This window comes from Myripristis murdjan, chromosome 2 (assembly GCF_902150065.1).
Source record: "Myripristis murdjan chromosome 2, fMyrMur1.1, whole genome shotgun sequence".
In the NCBI taxonomy this organism is placed as follows: Eukaryota; Metazoa; Chordata; class Actinopteri; order Holocentriformes; family Holocentridae; genus Myripristis; species Myripristis murdjan.
Window position 1 is genome coordinate 5,785,512 of NC_043981.1, and position 18,789 is coordinate 5,804,300.

The following is an 18,789-nucleotide window of genomic DNA, read 5'->3' on the forward strand; positions in this document are numbered from 1 at the left end:
ACTCGGAGGGCAAAAGTCCGCCGCGGGCAACGGCTCTCTGCTGTGACTGGAGATAAGAGGCGCGCACGGCCACCAAGTGTGCGCACAGGGGGGACGTAATTTTTTTTTTTTTTTTTTTTTTTTTTTTTTTGCGGTCAGTCCTAGATTAGATGTTGATCAAGGAATAAAGCCTCAAATCACATGACCTCTGCATGTATTTCTCCAAAAAGTGCAGAAAATATTCACCCTCACCCCTCACACCCCCAAAATACTATAATAACCTGATCTAACTACACCATATTAATCTATAGAAAAACCCTATAAGGACCTATAAACACTATAATGGTCTTATATTATTAAAAACAAACTGTATCCGTGGTTTTCAGTGTTCAATGTATACTAAACTTAAGGCACTACATTATACTTTAATTTCCTGTGGCATCACTGTGGTATCCCTACAATGTTCACAAAGTTTTTCTGTGATGTCCTGCAGGTGTTTTTTTTTTCCATGACAAGGAATTCGATTTAGACAAATGCACAGTGGTTTCTGTAGAAAAATAGTTTTTATTGAAGTTGAAATAAACTGAATTACAAATAATCAGTAAAGGCAAGACCAGAACCCTCTTCCATTGGGCCAGCTTGAGCAGTCTTCAATCATGGTCACAATCTGAAACTTAAAAAGTCTTTGTTGTCATTTCGGGGAACATTTATCCAAATGCCAAAATGTGTCTTGTTTCTTCCTCCTCTTTTGGATACAGAAATGACAGAGTGAATTTATAATGCTGTTTAGCTTGATTCATAACAGAATGGCTTCAAAATATTTTAGAAATATTTTGAACAGTAAAGGGAAAACTGACTCTAAAGTCCAGTTTAATTTACAAAACCATTTTTATTGAGTGTACTGGGGGGAGGGGTTATTCTTCACAGGGTGAATGCACTGAAAACAATCCATACGGGCGTAATAAAGAAGGAATGTAAGAAAAACTCAACAACAAAATCCTCTAAAATGGCAGCACTGTCCTTTAAACTGTGCACACTACTGGTTATGAAGCTGCCACACAGCAAAAAACAAGTCCATCTCAAGTCATGCCATCTTGTCTTACGATCCATTTTTTCTTAAAACAAATGAAACAATCTGCTAATCTGGGTGAGATGCTAATTTCCCTCTTAAATCACTTTCCTCATACTACTAGAGTGATTTTGAGTAATCTAAAAAAATACTGGAAATGGAAGAAAGTGCATAAGAAACTAGAAGGCACTCGGAGAGCGCACAGCTCCATAAACAGTGAACCCTTCCCCAACAGACTTTCACTTCAAGTTTAGCTTGAAATAATTTCTTGAGCCTGCCCATGTACCTGCAAGCACACTGGAATCCAGTCAGGCTCTGTTTGTTTCATAGTTACAGCTATAAAACAATAAACTACAGGTGGAAATCACAGATCACTGCCAAAATTACTGATCGGTCCACCAAATGTAACAGAAGTACATTGATTAGATATCCTACTGACAGACAAACTAACAAGGGCATAAAAATAACATCTATGGCATCATCTCACTCCCTGAGCACAATGTTTCACTTATTTTAGGAGAGAGTATCATTTAAACAGAAGATGAGACTAGCTGACTTGTTAAGATGAATGTTTTTTGCAGTGTAGATCTGTACAGCTGCTAGGATACGAGGACAGAGCAACACATCTGGAAGGGAAACAGAAAAACAAACAAACGAATGAGTTCAGTCAACGTGCGAACCAATCACAGTCAGCGCTGCCGATCCCAGCGCCAGATGGAGGCGTCGTCACACACAGCGATCAGAATGCCGCTGTCGCGACTGAAGCTGGTTTGCCGGATGGCCGATGTACATTTGGGCAGAGTCAGGGTGGTGCACCTGAGGGGCCGAGAGAGAGGGCTGTCAGCCAAACTAGTCTGGTTTGATTTAATTAGAAGTGTTCCCACAAACAACACAGTTGATACACCTTTTTACCATTGGATTGTCCATAAATCTCAGCTTAATTTCAGTCACCAAAGGAAAATTAAGTTGGCAATAGAGCTACCACCGAAAAAATGTGTCTAACACTGCTTCAGATAAAGTAAATGAGCTTCTCGACCTGGATATGTTTTTCATTTATGAATTCCTAGGAATTAAAAAGTTCAATCAACAAAATCTGCAACTAGTTTGAGGAAAATTATCGACTTACTCAAATCAAGTTCCTTGCCAGCCTGAGACAAAATGATGCACGAGCAAAAACAATGGGAATCTACAAATGTCATTGCATTGGTTCCACCCAATTATTACTATTTTTAATCTGAATCAGAAATACTTTACTGATCCCTGAGTGGGAATTGGGTTAACTTGTCAACCTCACATAGAGCTGATACTGCTTCAGTTCCATGACTTTTCCAAGACCTGTATAAGATTACAATTTCCCAGAACTTTTCAAGGGCCAAGAAATTGGATTTTAAATTGCATGAGTTTTCCATAAACATCTTAACCCTGGAATTTGCATCTATTTCCCTACTATCTCACTTCAAAAGGAGTGAGCAGTCAGGGCTGAGTGTCTTGCTTCTAAAAACACACCGTCTCTGATAGTGAGTGAACTCTCTCAAGTCTCCTTCCCACAGTGCCGCTCATGCAGTTTGACTTACTTGGCTTTGTGTGGGTCTTCCACCTCGAGGTCCCACACATACAGCTTCCCCACCTGGTTCCCCAGGGCAAGCATCTGCAAATCAGTATGAGACAAGAGCTCTTCATTAACTGCTCAAAAAAGGTGCGCCCAGATATGAGCTGCATAATTAATAGTCAGTGATTACATCTAGCAATTTAACTTCCAGGATTGTAGCTGAAATTTGTAACTTTATAGCATCACTTTGCATTTGCTTCTTTTTATATCTTCATTAATAAAACATGCTTTGTCTGTTGCCAGTGCACTTCATCAAGTGTACAATTTGCTGTGACTTGGTTATGACTGTATTGCTATTCTATTCCATTAAAAATATGATTTAAGTGTGAGAATACAACGAAGTCCAAAGTGTTTGCAGCTACATCACAACATGTGATCACAGTGAGTGTGCAGCTACAAATAAAGCAAGTGCAGATTTTCAGTTCTCTGCCAGACTTACACAGAAACCCTGGCAAGTGATTGCAGAAAAACAAAGCCAGCCTCACCTTTTGCCAGAAGTCCATGGAGAAGCGCATGTACCAGATGTCACACTGGCTGTAGTCAAAGCGCCCAAGAATTGTCACGTTGGACTCGTTTGGTTTGATGTGATCAATGTCGTCCTCCATCTTTCCCGGCTTCCAGCAGACAATAGCATTTTCACAAGACTAGAAGGAGAGTGAAATAAGAAGCAGAAAACATAAATACCTTAAACCAAAAGAGAGGCAGAGGCACCTGCAAGCAGTAGCAGAGCATATAAAACGTGTTTTTTGCCCCCTGCACTTAAAAAAGCTAACATTTTGACCATTGGGAAGTCAGGAAACTAAACACCACTCCATAAAATGAATCTGAATTTACACTGATTCACAGTGCTGCTGTTTGGGATTGGGATTCAGCCACCAAACATCATACCGCTCAGTGACACTTGCCTTGGAGAGGATGAGATCGCCCAGCCACCGCACACAGTCTACGTAGTTTCTATGGATGTCTCGCGTTGAGAAGTCGGGGAAGTGAATCTTCTGTGAGACGAAAGGCCTGCAGAAAACACACAAACATTCATGAGTAAAGTTGAACTGATTTTGCTCAGCTGACAGCAAACACAGGTAAAGACGACCTTAAAAAGACCAAAAGACACTTTTGCCTAAAGATGATGCTGTCATTTGATAACACTGTGTGTCTGTATGCTTCTCCTTAACTGATCTCCATAAGGGAGTTGGTAAGGATTCAGTGCCTTGCTCAAGGGCACAACAGCAGTTTGTATACTAACCAACTTACAAGGCTTTGACCCCATTTTTTCAAGTTGTTTTTTTTTGTTTTTTGTTTACCTATTTGTCTTCGAGGGATTGTACTCATACGAGCCACGAATGGCTTTCTGCATCCGCTCTGAGTTGATTCTCCAGAGTTTTAAGGAGTGGTCCATCCCACACGACATGATCTTCTCACCCAGGAGATCAAAGTCCTGTCAGTTCGATAAAAAAAAAAAAAATCTTATTTTCTCTTCTTTGTTATTTGCCAAGTGTCTAATGCAAGGTGTAATCAAAAACTTACAGCACTCAGGACTTCGTCTCGATGACCCTCGACGCCTCCAAATATGGCCACTAATGTGTCTGTCTGTATGTTCCATAGACGAAGAGCATGGTCTGAGGAAACACACGTCAACCAATTTAAATCTCAGGTATTACGAAAAAAAAAAATCCCTGCAGCTTCATGACAAATGACAAAGTAAAAATGGTCTACATGTTGATCTTGCTGCCTTTTACTTGTCATTGTTTTATGTAAAGAAAGCATCTGGTGAATGTTTTAAAAAAAAATGGAATGCAAATTATATCACCACTAAGACTAGTTTACCTTTGCTGACAGACAGGAGCAGATTCGGATCCCTTGGATGAAACTTGAGTTCATTGATGGCGTTCCCATGGCCTACATAATGCTGGATACAAGAACAAATAAATAAAAAACACAATTTTCCTGAGAGCATGCTTTTCTTCCACAACTTCCTCATATGAGGGAGATGGGACACAAGCAATTAATTTCTGAACCTTTTCAATGAATGCCAGCAAATGGAAGAAAGCGACTTGCAAGGTGTGTTACTAAAAGCTGAAAAGAAAAAGAGACAGTTCTTTTACGTCAAAGGTCTCCTAACAGAAGAGCTTAAGCAAAGTGAGTGGAAGGCAACACACACAGCACTTGCTTTGTCTCTTGTGTTGCAAAGGGAATCCAATCCCCGACGAACCAATTCCAAAGAAAGCTCAATTACCACACACACCTTTTCACCTTGGCAATGATTTATTTCAGGAAGTTAGACACAGTTTGGTAACAAGTTCTTCAATTACACGTTCTTGGAATCTAAACGTTGACTAACTTGCTGGAATAAATCATTGTGTGCAGGAATTGAATTTTTTGTTTGGCTATTTGAGCGTAAGCACAAAGGAGTCAGCTGTACCTTGATGCACTGCATGGTGATGTGATTGATGACTCTGATGATGCCACGGGAGCCGGCCACGGCCAGCAGAGGGTGACTCGTGTTGGTGTCAAAGGTCCAGGCACATGTGTAGAAGTTCTCGTCTGCCTTTGTGTCGCTTTGGTTAAGAAAATGACGCACGATGCTCCAGACAAAAACTCATCTCTCTAACATCCATACCACTTTGATTTACTGTTCCCAGCTGAGAAAGACATGAACATGATGACTGTGTATAACTATACGTACACTTAGAGTCATAGGATCTATGCACTTTTAAATGATATGACATATTTTTTACTGTGTCCAATGTTTGTAATGTTGCTCCAACATGCTTTTTTCTGTGCAAACACCTTCACTTTCACCTTATCTTAACCCAGTCGCTGTTTGGATTTAGCTGAGCTGATGTGGAATAAACAAGTTTGAATTATGTCTATGCGTGCGAAAGGATACGTCTGCATCGACATAAGACTGCAGGAGTCTTATTTCTCCCTGAGAGTGGCATTCATACAGAGTTACCTGTTGCAGAAAAAAAAAAAACAAGTTAAATTAAAATGTGAAACATGAATGCTAAGTCAGCTGTCAAGCAGCAAAGCAGCACAATCAGATTGATTATCTAAAAACAATAAAAACTATTTTCTTTTATTGCCTGGAACACATGGGACTAACTCAGAAAAAGGCTGTACTGCAGACTCGTAAAAAAATGAAAAGCCATGCACCAGATGGTGTGTGTCAAAAAAAAGAAAAACAGCACTTCATCCTCTCCTCATAACTCACCCTGTTGCTTCCGACGGTGGCGAACACCAGCGGGTCCCCCTCTTTGCTGTGCCAGTTGAACTGGACCCCGAACAGCGGCTGGCCATGGTCCTCCTGCATGTCACACACGACACGTCATCAGCAACAAAACTCAGTAACATTTCATAATCAGGTCTGACTGCTATGATATGTCTAGAAAGAAAATAAACATGCTCCCAAGACAGAGAAGTAAAAGAATCTTGAATTCATTGATTTGATAGTTAAGGATGTATTTGAATGTATCATAACAGTTCCTACATGGGCATCAAGTTCCAGTGGTTGTGTGTGGACTGCTACTAAATTAATTTGGGCACAATTCCTCAGATAATAATACACCAAGAGGATGCTTTTTTTCAATAATCATTCATCCCCCTTGCCAGCTTAATCTATGGGGAAAGTCACTTTACTGTTGCTGTTGATGCTGTTTTAAATATGTTTTTGTTATGTATATGTATTGTAAGTACGCACTGTTTTATATTTTTAAGGCTACAGTGTGCTTTTAATAGCAGCTTCACCTCATGTGAGCCGAGTTCGTCCCGTCCCTGGTTACACACAGAGATCAGGCTGGTGGCTGGACTCACCCTCAGGCTGTTGACACACTTGAAGGAGTATCTGCACTTCTTGGACTTCCACTTGCCCTTGCCCCAGCTCTTCCTGCCCGGGGCGTTGGCCGTGTTGGTGGGCGTGTCCGGGCGCTCCACGTTGGTCCCACTCTCCACACTGACAGCGTCATCCTGCAAACGGGACCAAGACACAGCTGCCATTAAAAGGTTTATTATTATGGAGCCAGCATCACTCCCATTACAGCAAGCTGCATTACAATCATCTAATGCATTATCATAACAGTCACAGACGGCCTTGCTGTCCATTTCCCCTCTGCCTCTTGAATTCACTGATCCTTGTGGTAAAATATGGAAGCTACTGAAGTAATGTAAACAGTGCTTTAACTATTATAGTTTCGCGATATCTAGTGTGGTAATTTTGCATCAATATTTTATCACCAAGAATAATTTATGGCAGGGTTTTATGACAGAGTTGGTCAGTCTGAGGAGCAGATGAACAGAATACAAACTTTATCTCATTAGATAACACAGATGTTGATAGTTTTCCCTTGGGGACACAATTTGCAGTTGAAAAAAAAGGTCATAAATCGCAATACAATCTAATCGTGACGTAAGTATCGTGATAATATTCATCATGGGGCCTCTAATGACTCCCACCCTGAGCTTTCAATGGATTTATTGCCGGATTTGGCTTCAGCTGACTCTCACTGCCACATCTGGATCAAAGTGCTAACACTGCTAGCCACAATCCACAAGTGAAACGTGCCGTGGTTAATTTGCCTGTAGCCATTATATCTCTGGACACATGTGAGGCTGAGTCTGAGAGCATGAAGCTACGGGTGTGCTGTGTGTTTTAGAGGAGGAGAAGCTGGTTCACAGTTGCTTTTATCAGAGACACGCCGAGTGTCGGAGTCTCCTGCCGGCACAAAGCTGCTAGCTAGCCGCTGCCGGGGTGCTGCTGTGGCGTGATGCTCGCAGGCCTGGAGGGAGGAAACAAAGTTAGAGCTCTTACGTTCTCGTCTCCGGACAAGTCGGGGTTACTGTTCTCGTCACTGCTCAGTTTTTGTTTTTTCGCCGGCATTTCTTTTCCCGCTTGAGAGGGGGACTCGGACATGTTCTTATTTTCCCTCATTTTGCCTCTGACGCCGCCTCTTCCGCTCCGCCGGCCAAACACATCCGGGTCTACTTCTTTTTTTCCTCCCCCTCCTCCTCCTCCTCCTCCTCCTCCTCCTCCTTCTTCTCTATTTACTTTCTGACTTTATTAAAATGTTTTACTGAACTTGTAGAAAATAAGTAGGGAAATATGCATTAGTTTGGAGCAAAGAAATATAAAATTGTCAAAGGGAACAAAAATTATATACAAGGGAAATGCAGGTTTCCCCCCCTCAGTTATCTGATTCAGTGGGAAAATTTTTAATATTATAAAACATGCGAAACACTCATGGCTGAGTGATTGGCAAGCTTGTGTTTACTAGAGGAGTGATGGAAATCATAATCAATATGCTGTCCAGCTTTCATCAGCCACAAGCAGCTTGTGCTTAACCATGATTTTGACCAATAAGCCAAAATGTCCACTCAAAATGTAAAGAAACTATGTCGCTGCACTAGGAAATTAGCAAATTAGGCATTAGTTGATTACTAGTGAGCTGTGATTGGTTGATTGCTACTGAATTGTGATTGGTTTTAAATTGTGGATCTTTGGGCAAAAGGACTTTGTTATTGTATTTATAATTACAGAAATCAGATCTTAAGAGATTGTTGCGCCTGTCCAGTCCAGGTAATGAATTTACCATCCTTTTAATTAAAATGCTCAACAAATGAATTCTCAAAAATTTTTGCTTCTTATAAAACAGCATATTTCATATGGTGACTTCTTGCTGCACCAGTAGGTGTAAATCAAAATTTAACCAGTGAAACCTCCACTCCAACCTCCAAGAATGCTGCCCCTTCACTCACCAAATAAAAGTGTTTCTCTCTCTTTCTGATACCTCGTTGGTTGACATTTTTAAATGATCAAGAAAGTAAAAGGCCATTTCACGAGGTCTGCACCATTTCTTCCCATTACTGATCAAAATTTCCAACATCCATTTTGCTTCTCTGTCAATGCAGACCAAGGAATGACAAACTGTAGACAAATGTGGATGCAGAACAAAGAAAATACAAACACCACCAACATCAGTCAGTTTATATAAGAATTTAATTAAAAAAAGTTCAAAATCATCATCTCCTGAAGTCCACACAGACCAGTTCTCTCAGCAGTCCAGCAGTACATTTCTCTGTCTTGAAACGCGACATGCTGATGGAATGAGGTGGTTTTGTTACAGGGCCACGCCCACGTCCTCCAGAGAGGCCTCGCTCATCCCCTCTGACAACAGCTCCTCTTCCTCCTCTTCATCCTCCTCCTCTCCCTCCTCCTCAGCTGCCCTCTTCATGCCCCTCTGCTTGGACAGGGCCACCGCATAGCGAATATTGTACATGTTAAAGTCACACCTGCACAGAGAAAACACACACGACTGGTTCAAAATGGCAACATCAGTGAAAGTGAAATAATTAATTCACGTTTGAATGAATTAATAAGAGGAGCTTCTGGTTTAGGTCCCTCTAAAAATAAAAAGGCATTGATACTGTTTGATAAATGTAACATGTTGAGTCTGTACAGTGAAGCTGGGGGCTGCTGTGTCAAAACACTGAGACTTACAGTTTGGACAGATCGTCAAAGTGTTTCTGGATACTCTTCTGCAACGCCTGCAGGGTGGGAAGTATGGCTCCTGACCTGCAAGTAACAATACACCTACTCAGTCACTTCATACACAGACCTTTTCTCAAATCAAATTAAACTTTTCACTTTTCAAGCATTTTCCAGCACCTTATAGCTGTTTATGGCTACTGAAAATGATTAATACCCCTCTTCCTCACATTAAAAATCAATGTTATTGTGCTGTAAACAAAATTAAGTTTAGTGAGAGCATTTTGCAAGGACAAACACAACAAAGTTTCAAGTTTTAAAATGTGTCACTGACCAAGCCATTTACTATGAAACTAATGCAATTACAATTTCAAGTAGTTTCAAGGATTTCCAGCGCCCGTACGAACCTTGCCATTTGCATTAAGACCACAGTGACTGTGTTTAACCTTTCAAGTAGAATTAGAGACCAAGAAAACAAATTCAGTCACAATAGCTACCCTGAATATTTTGCATCTGCTTTGATATTGGATTTTTTTAAAACTAACCATAAAATTGTGTGTTTTTTTTTTTTTTTTTTTGACATGTCTGCATATAACGGCTGCTTTCTGTGTTAACATTTGAATACACCATATGCATTTCTGAGAGGAGCTGCCACTGTCAGCCAAACAGGATCCAGTAGTTTTAAAAATCCACTCAACAAATACTCTTTATTCATTTGAAAACATGAACAACACTGTTCATTACCAGAGCTACAAGTTATGTGAAAACTGGTTGAAAAATGATGAAGAGTGGCTGTGCAGCGTGACCCTGGCAGTCTACCTGTTCTTGAGTTTCTGTCCGTGCAGCATCAGCAGAGTCTGTGCCCACGTCAGGTAGAACTGCAGGTGACCCGACCTCTCCAACGAAGCCGCCACAAAGCCCAGCAGCTTCTCAACATACACGTCTGGCAGGGAGCCACACACCACTGAGACTAACACACACACACACACACACACACACACACACACACACAAATGACAAATACATACACTGATGTCCTTATTCACTCAAGTATTTTCAGCCAAGGCTGCAGCCAAAATAAATTAATAGCCAATCACTGAGAAACTACTTCTAAAAAACTGAAAAATAACTACCAAGTAGCAACACTATTGCTGCCTCTGAGTCATAATTGACTCTACATCATGTGCTCGTTTGGGAAGTCATTGACAAGTTATCACATTATCAGTTCCTGTAACATTTTTGTTAAACTTGACCCCTGCTTGTGTTATTTAGCATTACAAGTAGTAGCAGTTTTCAAATATCCTCTCAATCAAATCAACAGTACAACATTATGGTAGTTTCAGTGTAAGTAAATGGAGCACAGAAAAAAATCCACCGAAATCATTCCCAATTCTCAATAAACTCAGGCTTTTGGCGGGCTCTGCCCAGCAGTGATGGGCGTCTGCACTCACTCTCTTTGTGCGGCACTGTTTCCAGCACTTCCTGCGTGAGCGCACGCTCATTGAGGCGGAACGCCAACACGATGGCTGCTGCCCACTCCTGGAGCCGCAGCTGCTTGCGGATGCTGGCTGGCGTCACGTCCAGGTCCAGGTCGTAGGGGTCAAAGACCAGCGAGCTGTCCAGAGAGTAGACCAGCAGGCCCTCGGTGGTGGTGGCTGCCCAGCTGCGGCCTGACAAAACACACATCGGCTTATTCACCAGGACCAGGACATATTTTACTAGCACTGTGCTTATTACATTTTTTACTATAACTTCCTTTCAATTCTGATTTTATTTTAGCCATTTATAAAGTAAAAACACCAAACGTTGTCTGGTTCAAGCTTCACTAAGATGTTAAGACTGTCTCCCTTTTCTGAGTTCATATAATTAAAAATAAATACCTGGGATTTTTCTTTTGGCTGCTGGACAGACAAACCAACTACTAACCAACATTTATCATCATATGTGAGATAACAGACTACAGTAATACTCAGTATTTTAATGGAGGACAATGTAAAATATTCTGTCAAGACTTCACAAATCTGCTAAACATCACCTTCTCTGACAGAAAACAACACCACCTGTAGTTCTGTCACCTACCAGTAGGGGAGAAGCGCAGAGAGCTGACTCTGATCTCCGGCTTGAAATGTCGAGAGCTCATGTCGCCTGCAGGAGGCACCGAGAGAGAAGAGAGCAGTGAGCACATGAAGCAGAGATGGTGCAACACTAATAGAGATGGAGGATATTCTAGTATACCGTTTTGTGGACATCTACTCGTTTTAGAGATAAAAGATGTGCTATTAAACCTCCAATGAAATCTACTTGCCTAAGCAGCATGAAAGTGTGCCTGAATCTCTAAAATGACTTTTCAGAGCTCACTTTTTAGCTTGATGGCAATGTATTTTTGTTTTTCCAATTGAGTTTTGAAAGGGTTTCTTATGATGAGATTTAAAAAAAAAAATAAAAAAAAAATCAACCAAACAAATGCAAAAACATGAAATTAACTCATTAGAGTTGGCTCTCACAATACAAAATCAAAATCTGGAGCTTTTATGTGTAGAGTGATATGTGTGATACAAGGTTTGAGACTCTCCTCTTGTCCTGTTGTTAATGTGTTACGAGGAATTCCTGTATATTTATGGTGTTTGGCAAAGCAAAAAATGTTTGCTGTAAACTGGTCAGGTAATGTTTCCTGAGCGTCACACCTCTCTTAACTCCAGGCAGGCTGAGGTGAACCCCGTCTCCGTCGCCTGCTCCCTCGTCCACCAGAGCCAGACTGCCAAACTCTGTCATCTTCCGTCGGTCCAGGAACTCCTGAAGACCCAAGATGAGCACAACCATGATCACAGCGCGCACACACACACACACTCACAAATCAAATTCAAGGACTGAAAAGGTTTTGTTTGGTGAAACTCGACAACTCAAAATGATCATGTTTTGGGTTAGAGATTCCTCAGGATGTGACAGTAGTTCAGAATGTATTAGTGAAATTGAGTGCTATGTCTTAAATCAGACACCAAACCCTGAACATTAAAACTATTTGAGGATTCCTTTAAGTGTTGCTGTAAAATAAAAGATGCCTGTACCTCCATGGCATCAAACGACAGGTTGCAGGAGATCTCAAACTTCTTCAGCAGAATTTGCTCCTTGACGTTGTAGATGCAGACAAACTTGGACTGGCCTCCTGCCAGAACGGACTCCCCGTCCGCCGAGTAGCAAAGCGATGTGAAGGACCTCGATACACAAGCAGGACACACAACCTGAGCCAGTGACTAATTTAAAACAAATCTATCATAAGTCTCACAGCAAATAAAGTAAAATTAATCACCTGAATATTTGGAAACAGAGTGAAATAGCTCACTGTTTTTGACTCAGGGCTATGCTCACAACAAGCACGTTTAAAGCAATTTATTACAAACAGGAGCATTTCTTCCTTTCCTCTTTTGTTTACTCAGGTGAGAACAAGGCAAAGACACCTGATAACACAGGTCTTGGTCTTCTTCATAAATAGTGAGCATTTAATCCAGCTCAACTACAGAAAACAACCTAAAAACCCAATGGTTTATGGCTATAAAAAGATGAGTGTTGACAACAAATAGCCAGCAGTTCCTGGTGCAATGAAGAGAGTGAACTGATGGCTGGACAGATGCTCATTTTCAGCTACTTTCTCACTCACTTGCCCTTGGCCGACTGTTTGGCAGTGATTTTGTCCGTCTCTTTGCGGCCCATCTGCAGGTCGTGCCGGCCGACTATAGAGCCCGTCTGTGTGGCTGTGTGGGGGTTCCAGAAGGAAATCTCTCCGTCCAAAGTGGCCACGGCCAACTCCTGACCGTCAGGCCGGTAAGACACTGACAGGCCTGGGAAAAGCACAAACAAAAAGTAGAGTAATGAAAGGCAGGGCTACACATTACCCATTACAAAGTCCTTACCTATTCCACATCTTAATTTCTTGTCCAAATCTGAAGATTTCAGTCAGTGTTTCACTGATGAAATGTCTCACTTTTAAGCTTTCTTCATGTAAGTTTCATGTCTTGTGGATTTTTTTCCTGGAACAACTTTTTAGTGTGATTTTATTCAGTTACACCGTTGTTTTGTGGTGTGGATTATTCAGTAAATTTGACTTGACCTGCCTGATCATCCTGAGATGGGTCACCTAAACAAGGGTGTTTAATGTTCAAAGATCCACAAATCCAGTGACACCCAAGTAACATCACTAAAGCGCTCCTTCCCTTCATTAATTACCATCGGAGGTGAGGCGGAGCGTTTCCTTGGTCTGCCAGCTGTCATTCATGTCCCACAGTCGCACGGTGCGGTCCCATGAGGAACTGGCCAGAATGGACTGGACTGGACTGAAACATAAGCAGCTGACTGGGCCCTCATGGCCCCCAAGGACCTGGAAAACCACAGAGAGGAAGAAGCTAACAGGCATTGTTCTGTGACTGAATGAAGTGTGGCATCATTTCTAAAAACAAATGAGTTCCAAAAATACAACCAAAGTGTCCCACAGTGATCCAGGGTCGTCCTACCTCCAGCAGTCTGCCGGTCTGCATGGACCAGATGAAAATCTCAAAGGAGTCCTGTGCTCCTGCGCTCACCAGCTCTCCACTGACATCTACTGCCAGAGAGGAGAACTGCGCAGGCCGCGGCGACGTGAACGTCCGGAAGTTACGGTACCTGTGTGGAGAGAGGAGTCCATAAATAAACAGAGAAAAACACACTTGCTATATTTGCATGTTCAAAATAAAACTGTTTCTTACATTACTCAGTACCTTCATCTTTTGATATAAAAATATATTAAAAAATGTATGTGTTCCACTGTGAAATGTATACATGCACTGTACACACACATTTTGCACTGTAAACATAGCTTTTATATATTTCTATATGAACATTTGGCATTTTATTTCAGTATTATTTATATCCTTCAAGGGATCAATAAAAGTCATCTTATCTTTAAGATATTGACTTTAGTTCACTCTTTCTGTCTGTCAATTCCTTTGCCGGTGTCAATGTCACTCTCTCCGCTCTCCAACTCAGTCCAGTCAAACAGTAGCCCTCACCTGTGGAGGTCATATGCTCTGGCCGTCCCATCCAGAGAAGCGCTGACGATGACGAAGCCGCTGGAGGTGAAGGTGACATTGGTGACGCTGCTGGTGTGCTCCGTGAACGTGACGAAGCAAAGGCCGCTGTTGGTGTTCCACACTTTCACCTGCAGGAATTAAATCAAAAATACTTTCAGGCACAGCACATTTAACACTTCCACAATGTAATTCTCGCCCTTTCTTCTAAAAGCGATTATTACATTTTCATATATATAAAGCTGATGAGAGGCAGCAGCATACTCACCTTTCCATCATCCCCTCCTGTTACGATGTACTGTCCATCTGGTGAGTAGGCCAGGGAGGCCATGTTGTTAAAGTGTCCCTGCTGCTTGAAGACGTACGACTCACTCTGCCACTCCCACACCAGCAGCTGACCCAGCCCTGAAAACGGGGAAAACAGACCCAAACCCCAAAACAGCAGGCTGAAATCTTAAGTCAAATACACCAAATCCTTCAAAAAAGCAATTACATTCAGTGATATTAAACCAGCATCAACAAAAATACACAATAAACAACTTCTTATCTCTACCCAGTTAAACTCTTCTCTTACACTACGACACAATATCTAAATGTACAATGTAAACAGAAACAGTGAGTGCTTACCTGAGCAGCCAAAGCCAATCCAGTCACCAGAGCTGTTCATAGCCACTGAAGCAATTCTCTGGTCTGAAATACTGCAGGGAACCACATGAAAATAATGATTTTTACTAAAAAATACATTGGACTGTTTGAAGAAACTTCTCGGTTACCTCCTCGTTAAGATGAATGTAGAAAACTAGGAACTTCAGTCAGTGTTTAAGTCAAGAATTAAGACATATTTCACTTCTATGGGTATCAGCTACCAAAAACCTGGTTGATAGACCCATTTAATTTGACTGGACCGACAGTGGCACCTCTCACCTCAGGGAGTGGATCAGGTTGAACTCTGGAAGTTCGTGCAGGTGGAAGATTCCGGAGGCAAAACCCGTAACTAGGATGTGGGACTCTTTGTGAAAGGCTGCAGCCGTCAGGTTGTTGAAGTCGCCCTCCTTGTTGAAGAAATGTCTACCAGATTGTGAGGAGAGGAGGGTGTCAATATGGTGTGAGGTTGCAATAATGCATCAGTTATATGTTGTAAACCTTATGTTTGTGATGCCTTTTATGTCTGTAAGTAACTGCAAACAAAGAAGCAGATCAGCTGGCAGCTTACTTGCTCATCTGTTTGTATCGGACGTTCTTGGTCTTCCCCTCGTCCTTCGGGGCTTCAGCCTTCCCCCTGATGACTTCTCCTCTGGGCTCTCCATCCTCTCCTTCATCCCTCTGCTCCTCGTCATCCTCCTCCTCTCTCTGACTGGTTCTCTTGTGCAGGACGAGGCCGTCCAGCTCAGTGTTGCTCTCCCACACACACAGCGTCCCGTCCTGGCTCACTGTGTACAGCTGGAAGGCGCACGATCAACACACACATCAGGGAAAACACATGCCACTGAAAAATGAGATATACAGTGTTCCCACTCGTGTCAAATCAAAAATTTTTATGGCTAAAATATTGAATTTCCATGACCAATATAGATGTAACACTACATTTTTTCCTTTGAGACTGTATCGGTGATTAACAGCTTTAAACTCACATCCAGACTGTCCTTCTCAAAGAAACAGCCCACAATGACGTCCTTGTGTCCTCCCAGTGAGTAGTAGATGAGGTTAGCCCATCGCTCAGCACCAAACACCCACGTCGACATGTCTTTGCTGCCAACCACAAAACACCTACAGGAAAAGGTGAACAATCCTTTATTTAAAATATAAAGTACTGATTATCAATGGTCCTGGATATTTTAATCTGGGATGGAAATAATTCTCTTCTGATAAAAATATTTCCTCCCCAACAAGTTTGCTTCAGGGTTCTAACTTACAGCTGAGTGAGATGATAAATTATGAAAGCGTAAAACAAAACAGTGTTTATGTTATCCTTAATCCAGAGGAAAAAGATTCCCTATGAACGGAGTGTGTCCTTGACTCACTTGGAGTCGTCCGTCCAGTCGATGCAGGTGGTTTCATCGTACGGACCATAGTAGCTCTTGTCCAACACAAAGGCGTTAAACTCCCGCTGCTTCCCGGGAGCGTGGTACATCAACGCCACATTCTCCTTAGTCACAATAAACTTCCTGAGGGGGAAAAATAAATAAAAGCTCATTTTCCCATTGGGTCACACAAAAAACACAAACAACCAATTAACATACAGTGTATAAGACTTAAACAAGTCAGTGCCACTGGGGTGCTGTTTGTTTCTTACAGAGACAACAGGAAGGCGATGCTGCTTACCTGCCATCAGGTGAGAAGCGAATACTGCTCACAGGCTTGTGGAAGTGGAAATGATGCAGCACGGCCCGGGTGATGAGACTGACCAACAGCGCTGCACCGTCTGCAGGACACACACATTTGGATTGTCTTGTTTACTCCCTTCGACAGCACTGAAGCTATGTTCAACTTTAAACTACACCATTCAACAATTACAGTCTCAGTCTGCACATCAATGCACCGTGTACCTTCATCCACCAGGATGGCCAGGTTTCCATCAGGAGACAGGCCGACACATGTGATGTTCTTTGTGGTGGACACTGGCAACGTTTCAGATTTGTTGCTGGAAAAGAAAAGAAAATGCTTCAGTTTAGCACAGCTCCTGATTTAGGTTTATGATGAGGAAAGGTAAAAGTAAGTATTGGCTTACATTTACCCAGATGTAAAGATAGGGAAATGCTAAAACCATATTTTTGACTAATATTCCAATTATGACATATATCTATGCATACAGAGATTAGTCTATATATTTGAGAAAATGTGGAGTGAAGGGAAACCAAGGTATAATATGATTAATGTGCAGCATCCCTTCACTCTGCCAGGCTCTGCAAACCGGCTTACTCACTTTTTCAGGTCGAAGACAGAGATGCGGTTCCCAACAGGACTGACCACCGAGTTGCCATCTTTGGAAAAACTCAGATTCCCCTGACGATAGACAGCTCCGAAAAGATTGGAAAACTACAACCAGGAGACACGACAGTCTTAGTGCAACCCAGCTCTAATAAGTCTCATTCTCTTCTCAGGTATTTGGAGAGACGGTCACGCCGAACTCCATTCAAAAAATGTGGCAATTTCATACTTCCCTACTTATCAGCGACGCTTAATAAGCTTAACATGCAACTTCAGATAGCTGATGAATAAATGAAATGTTCTGGTATATTCGGCATACAGATAATCCAAGAAGTAGCATTTTATTTCGATATAAATCCAACTTCTCACTGAACTTAACTTATATGAGGCGCTGTTAGCCAGCACGGTTTGAGGTGTGTTTTGGTGGTAAAAGGTTGTCTAAAGAATGAAAACCAATTGGAAAGTGTGCTCTTTTGCAAACACACCTAAACATTTAAATGGCAAATTAGTAAACGGGCTCTGACCCGGGCTCTGCACCGGAGCTAAAGACAGTCCTGTGTTGCTAACAGAAACATTCACAGTTTAGCTAGCTGGGCTCTGATTCACTTACCCGATAGGCGAACTTCATTTTAATAAATACTCCTTAAACTTGGTGCATTTAGTTCCTTCTTGCGATATGCCCTGGAGATAATATTGATAAATGGCTCATGTTAGTCAAGGTTCATTCTGAACTGTCCATGCATCCTCCAGCACCACACGTGTTTTGAGTTTTGTTGACACTTGTCATTTCCGAGTTGACTCCACCATAGCGCTCCCCCTAGCGGCACGGAGTGGAAATGAATAGGAGTAAATCGAGGCATGGCACGTCAATCTTTATTCAAGAAAAAAAAAAATGCAGAAATTCAAAGACAATGCCAGAAACTGCACAAAACTACTGGTGAAACAAAACAGTTCAAGACTAGATGTACACAAAAGTCTTTTTAAATTACAACTTAAGTTTTATTGAGAAACTATGAAATAGCTGTTCATGAGAGCCAACATATCCCTAACGAAAAATCAACATAATGTTCTATAGGGACTAATAATTCGTCTGTGGTACTCAGTTATGTTTATATGGAATTAATAATATTAATTTGACTATAATATATATATATATGAGGATCTAAAGTTCTAAGTCAAGTGTAAAAAAGAGACTGTTTGAAGAGTGTTTTAGACAATTTTTGAACAGAATTTGGTATTAATTAAATAGGTCATTTAAATTAACATGACATCCAAAAACTACACTTAAAAAAATCCTTTTTGCAATGCTCTGTAAACACAATACTCATTATAAAATATTTTAAACCATGTTGAAATTTCTCATTCACCATCACCATATCACACACATACACACAGTGCAAACAAGTCAGTGCCCAAAATAAGTGACACAGTTGGAAGCGAGCAAAGGCCAGCCTGTCGAGTTCATCACTGCATCGGTGGCCTTCACACGATCCCTCCTGTCCATTTTTAATAGCCACGCTCAATAATTCAGGACGTTTAGTTGTGCTTGTGCGGCTCTGGCAGCTGCACACACAGCACACGTGTGGAGATAGGTGTAAAGGGTATACTGCAAATGATATGTTACACCATATAGTGAGAGATAATATCACATTATGCATATTTGAAACCA

General features: G+C 41.6%; 2 protein-coding genes across 2 annotated transcripts; both read right to left on the minus strand.

Moving 5' to 3' along the window:
- Positions 1 to 843: 843 nt before the first annotated feature.
- Positions 844 to 7,631, minus strand: eed (embryonic ectoderm development). Its single transcript, XM_030074555.1, has 12 exons — positions 7,462 to 7,631; positions 6,468 to 6,620; positions 5,869 to 5,961; positions 5,545 to 5,610; positions 5,077 to 5,202; positions 4,482 to 4,563; positions 4,182 to 4,273; positions 3,959 to 4,092; positions 3,563 to 3,668; positions 3,143 to 3,301; positions 2,623 to 2,696; positions 844 to 1,864 (listed from the first exon to the last, which is right to left on the minus strand). Exons 1-12 carry the CDS (start codon positions 7,579 to 7,581, stop codon positions 1,738 to 1,740), a joined length of 1,332 nt encoding a protein of 443 aa, XP_029930415.1. The 5' UTR covers positions 7,582 to 7,631; the 3' UTR covers positions 844 to 1,737.
- A 997-nt stretch (positions 7,632 to 8,628) lies between these two features.
- Positions 8,629 to 17,906, minus strand: pwp2h (PWP2 small subunit processome component). Its single transcript, XM_030074376.1, has 21 exons — positions 17,731 to 17,906; positions 17,116 to 17,228; positions 16,739 to 16,833; positions 16,515 to 16,614; positions 16,214 to 16,357; positions 15,824 to 15,959; positions 15,406 to 15,632; positions 15,117 to 15,260; positions 14,820 to 14,890; positions 14,461 to 14,597; positions 14,175 to 14,323; positions 13,641 to 13,788; positions 13,357 to 13,507; positions 12,791 to 12,971; positions 12,201 to 12,348; positions 11,820 to 11,928; positions 11,215 to 11,280; positions 10,587 to 10,805; positions 9,955 to 10,105; positions 9,148 to 9,222; positions 8,629 to 8,939 (listed from the first exon to the last, which is right to left on the minus strand). Exons 1-21 carry the CDS (start codon positions 17,746 to 17,748, stop codon positions 8,768 to 8,770), a joined length of 2,754 nt encoding a protein of 917 aa, XP_029930236.1. The 5' UTR covers positions 17,749 to 17,906; the 3' UTR covers positions 8,629 to 8,767.
- Between the last annotated feature and the right edge of the window lie 883 nt (positions 17,907 to 18,789).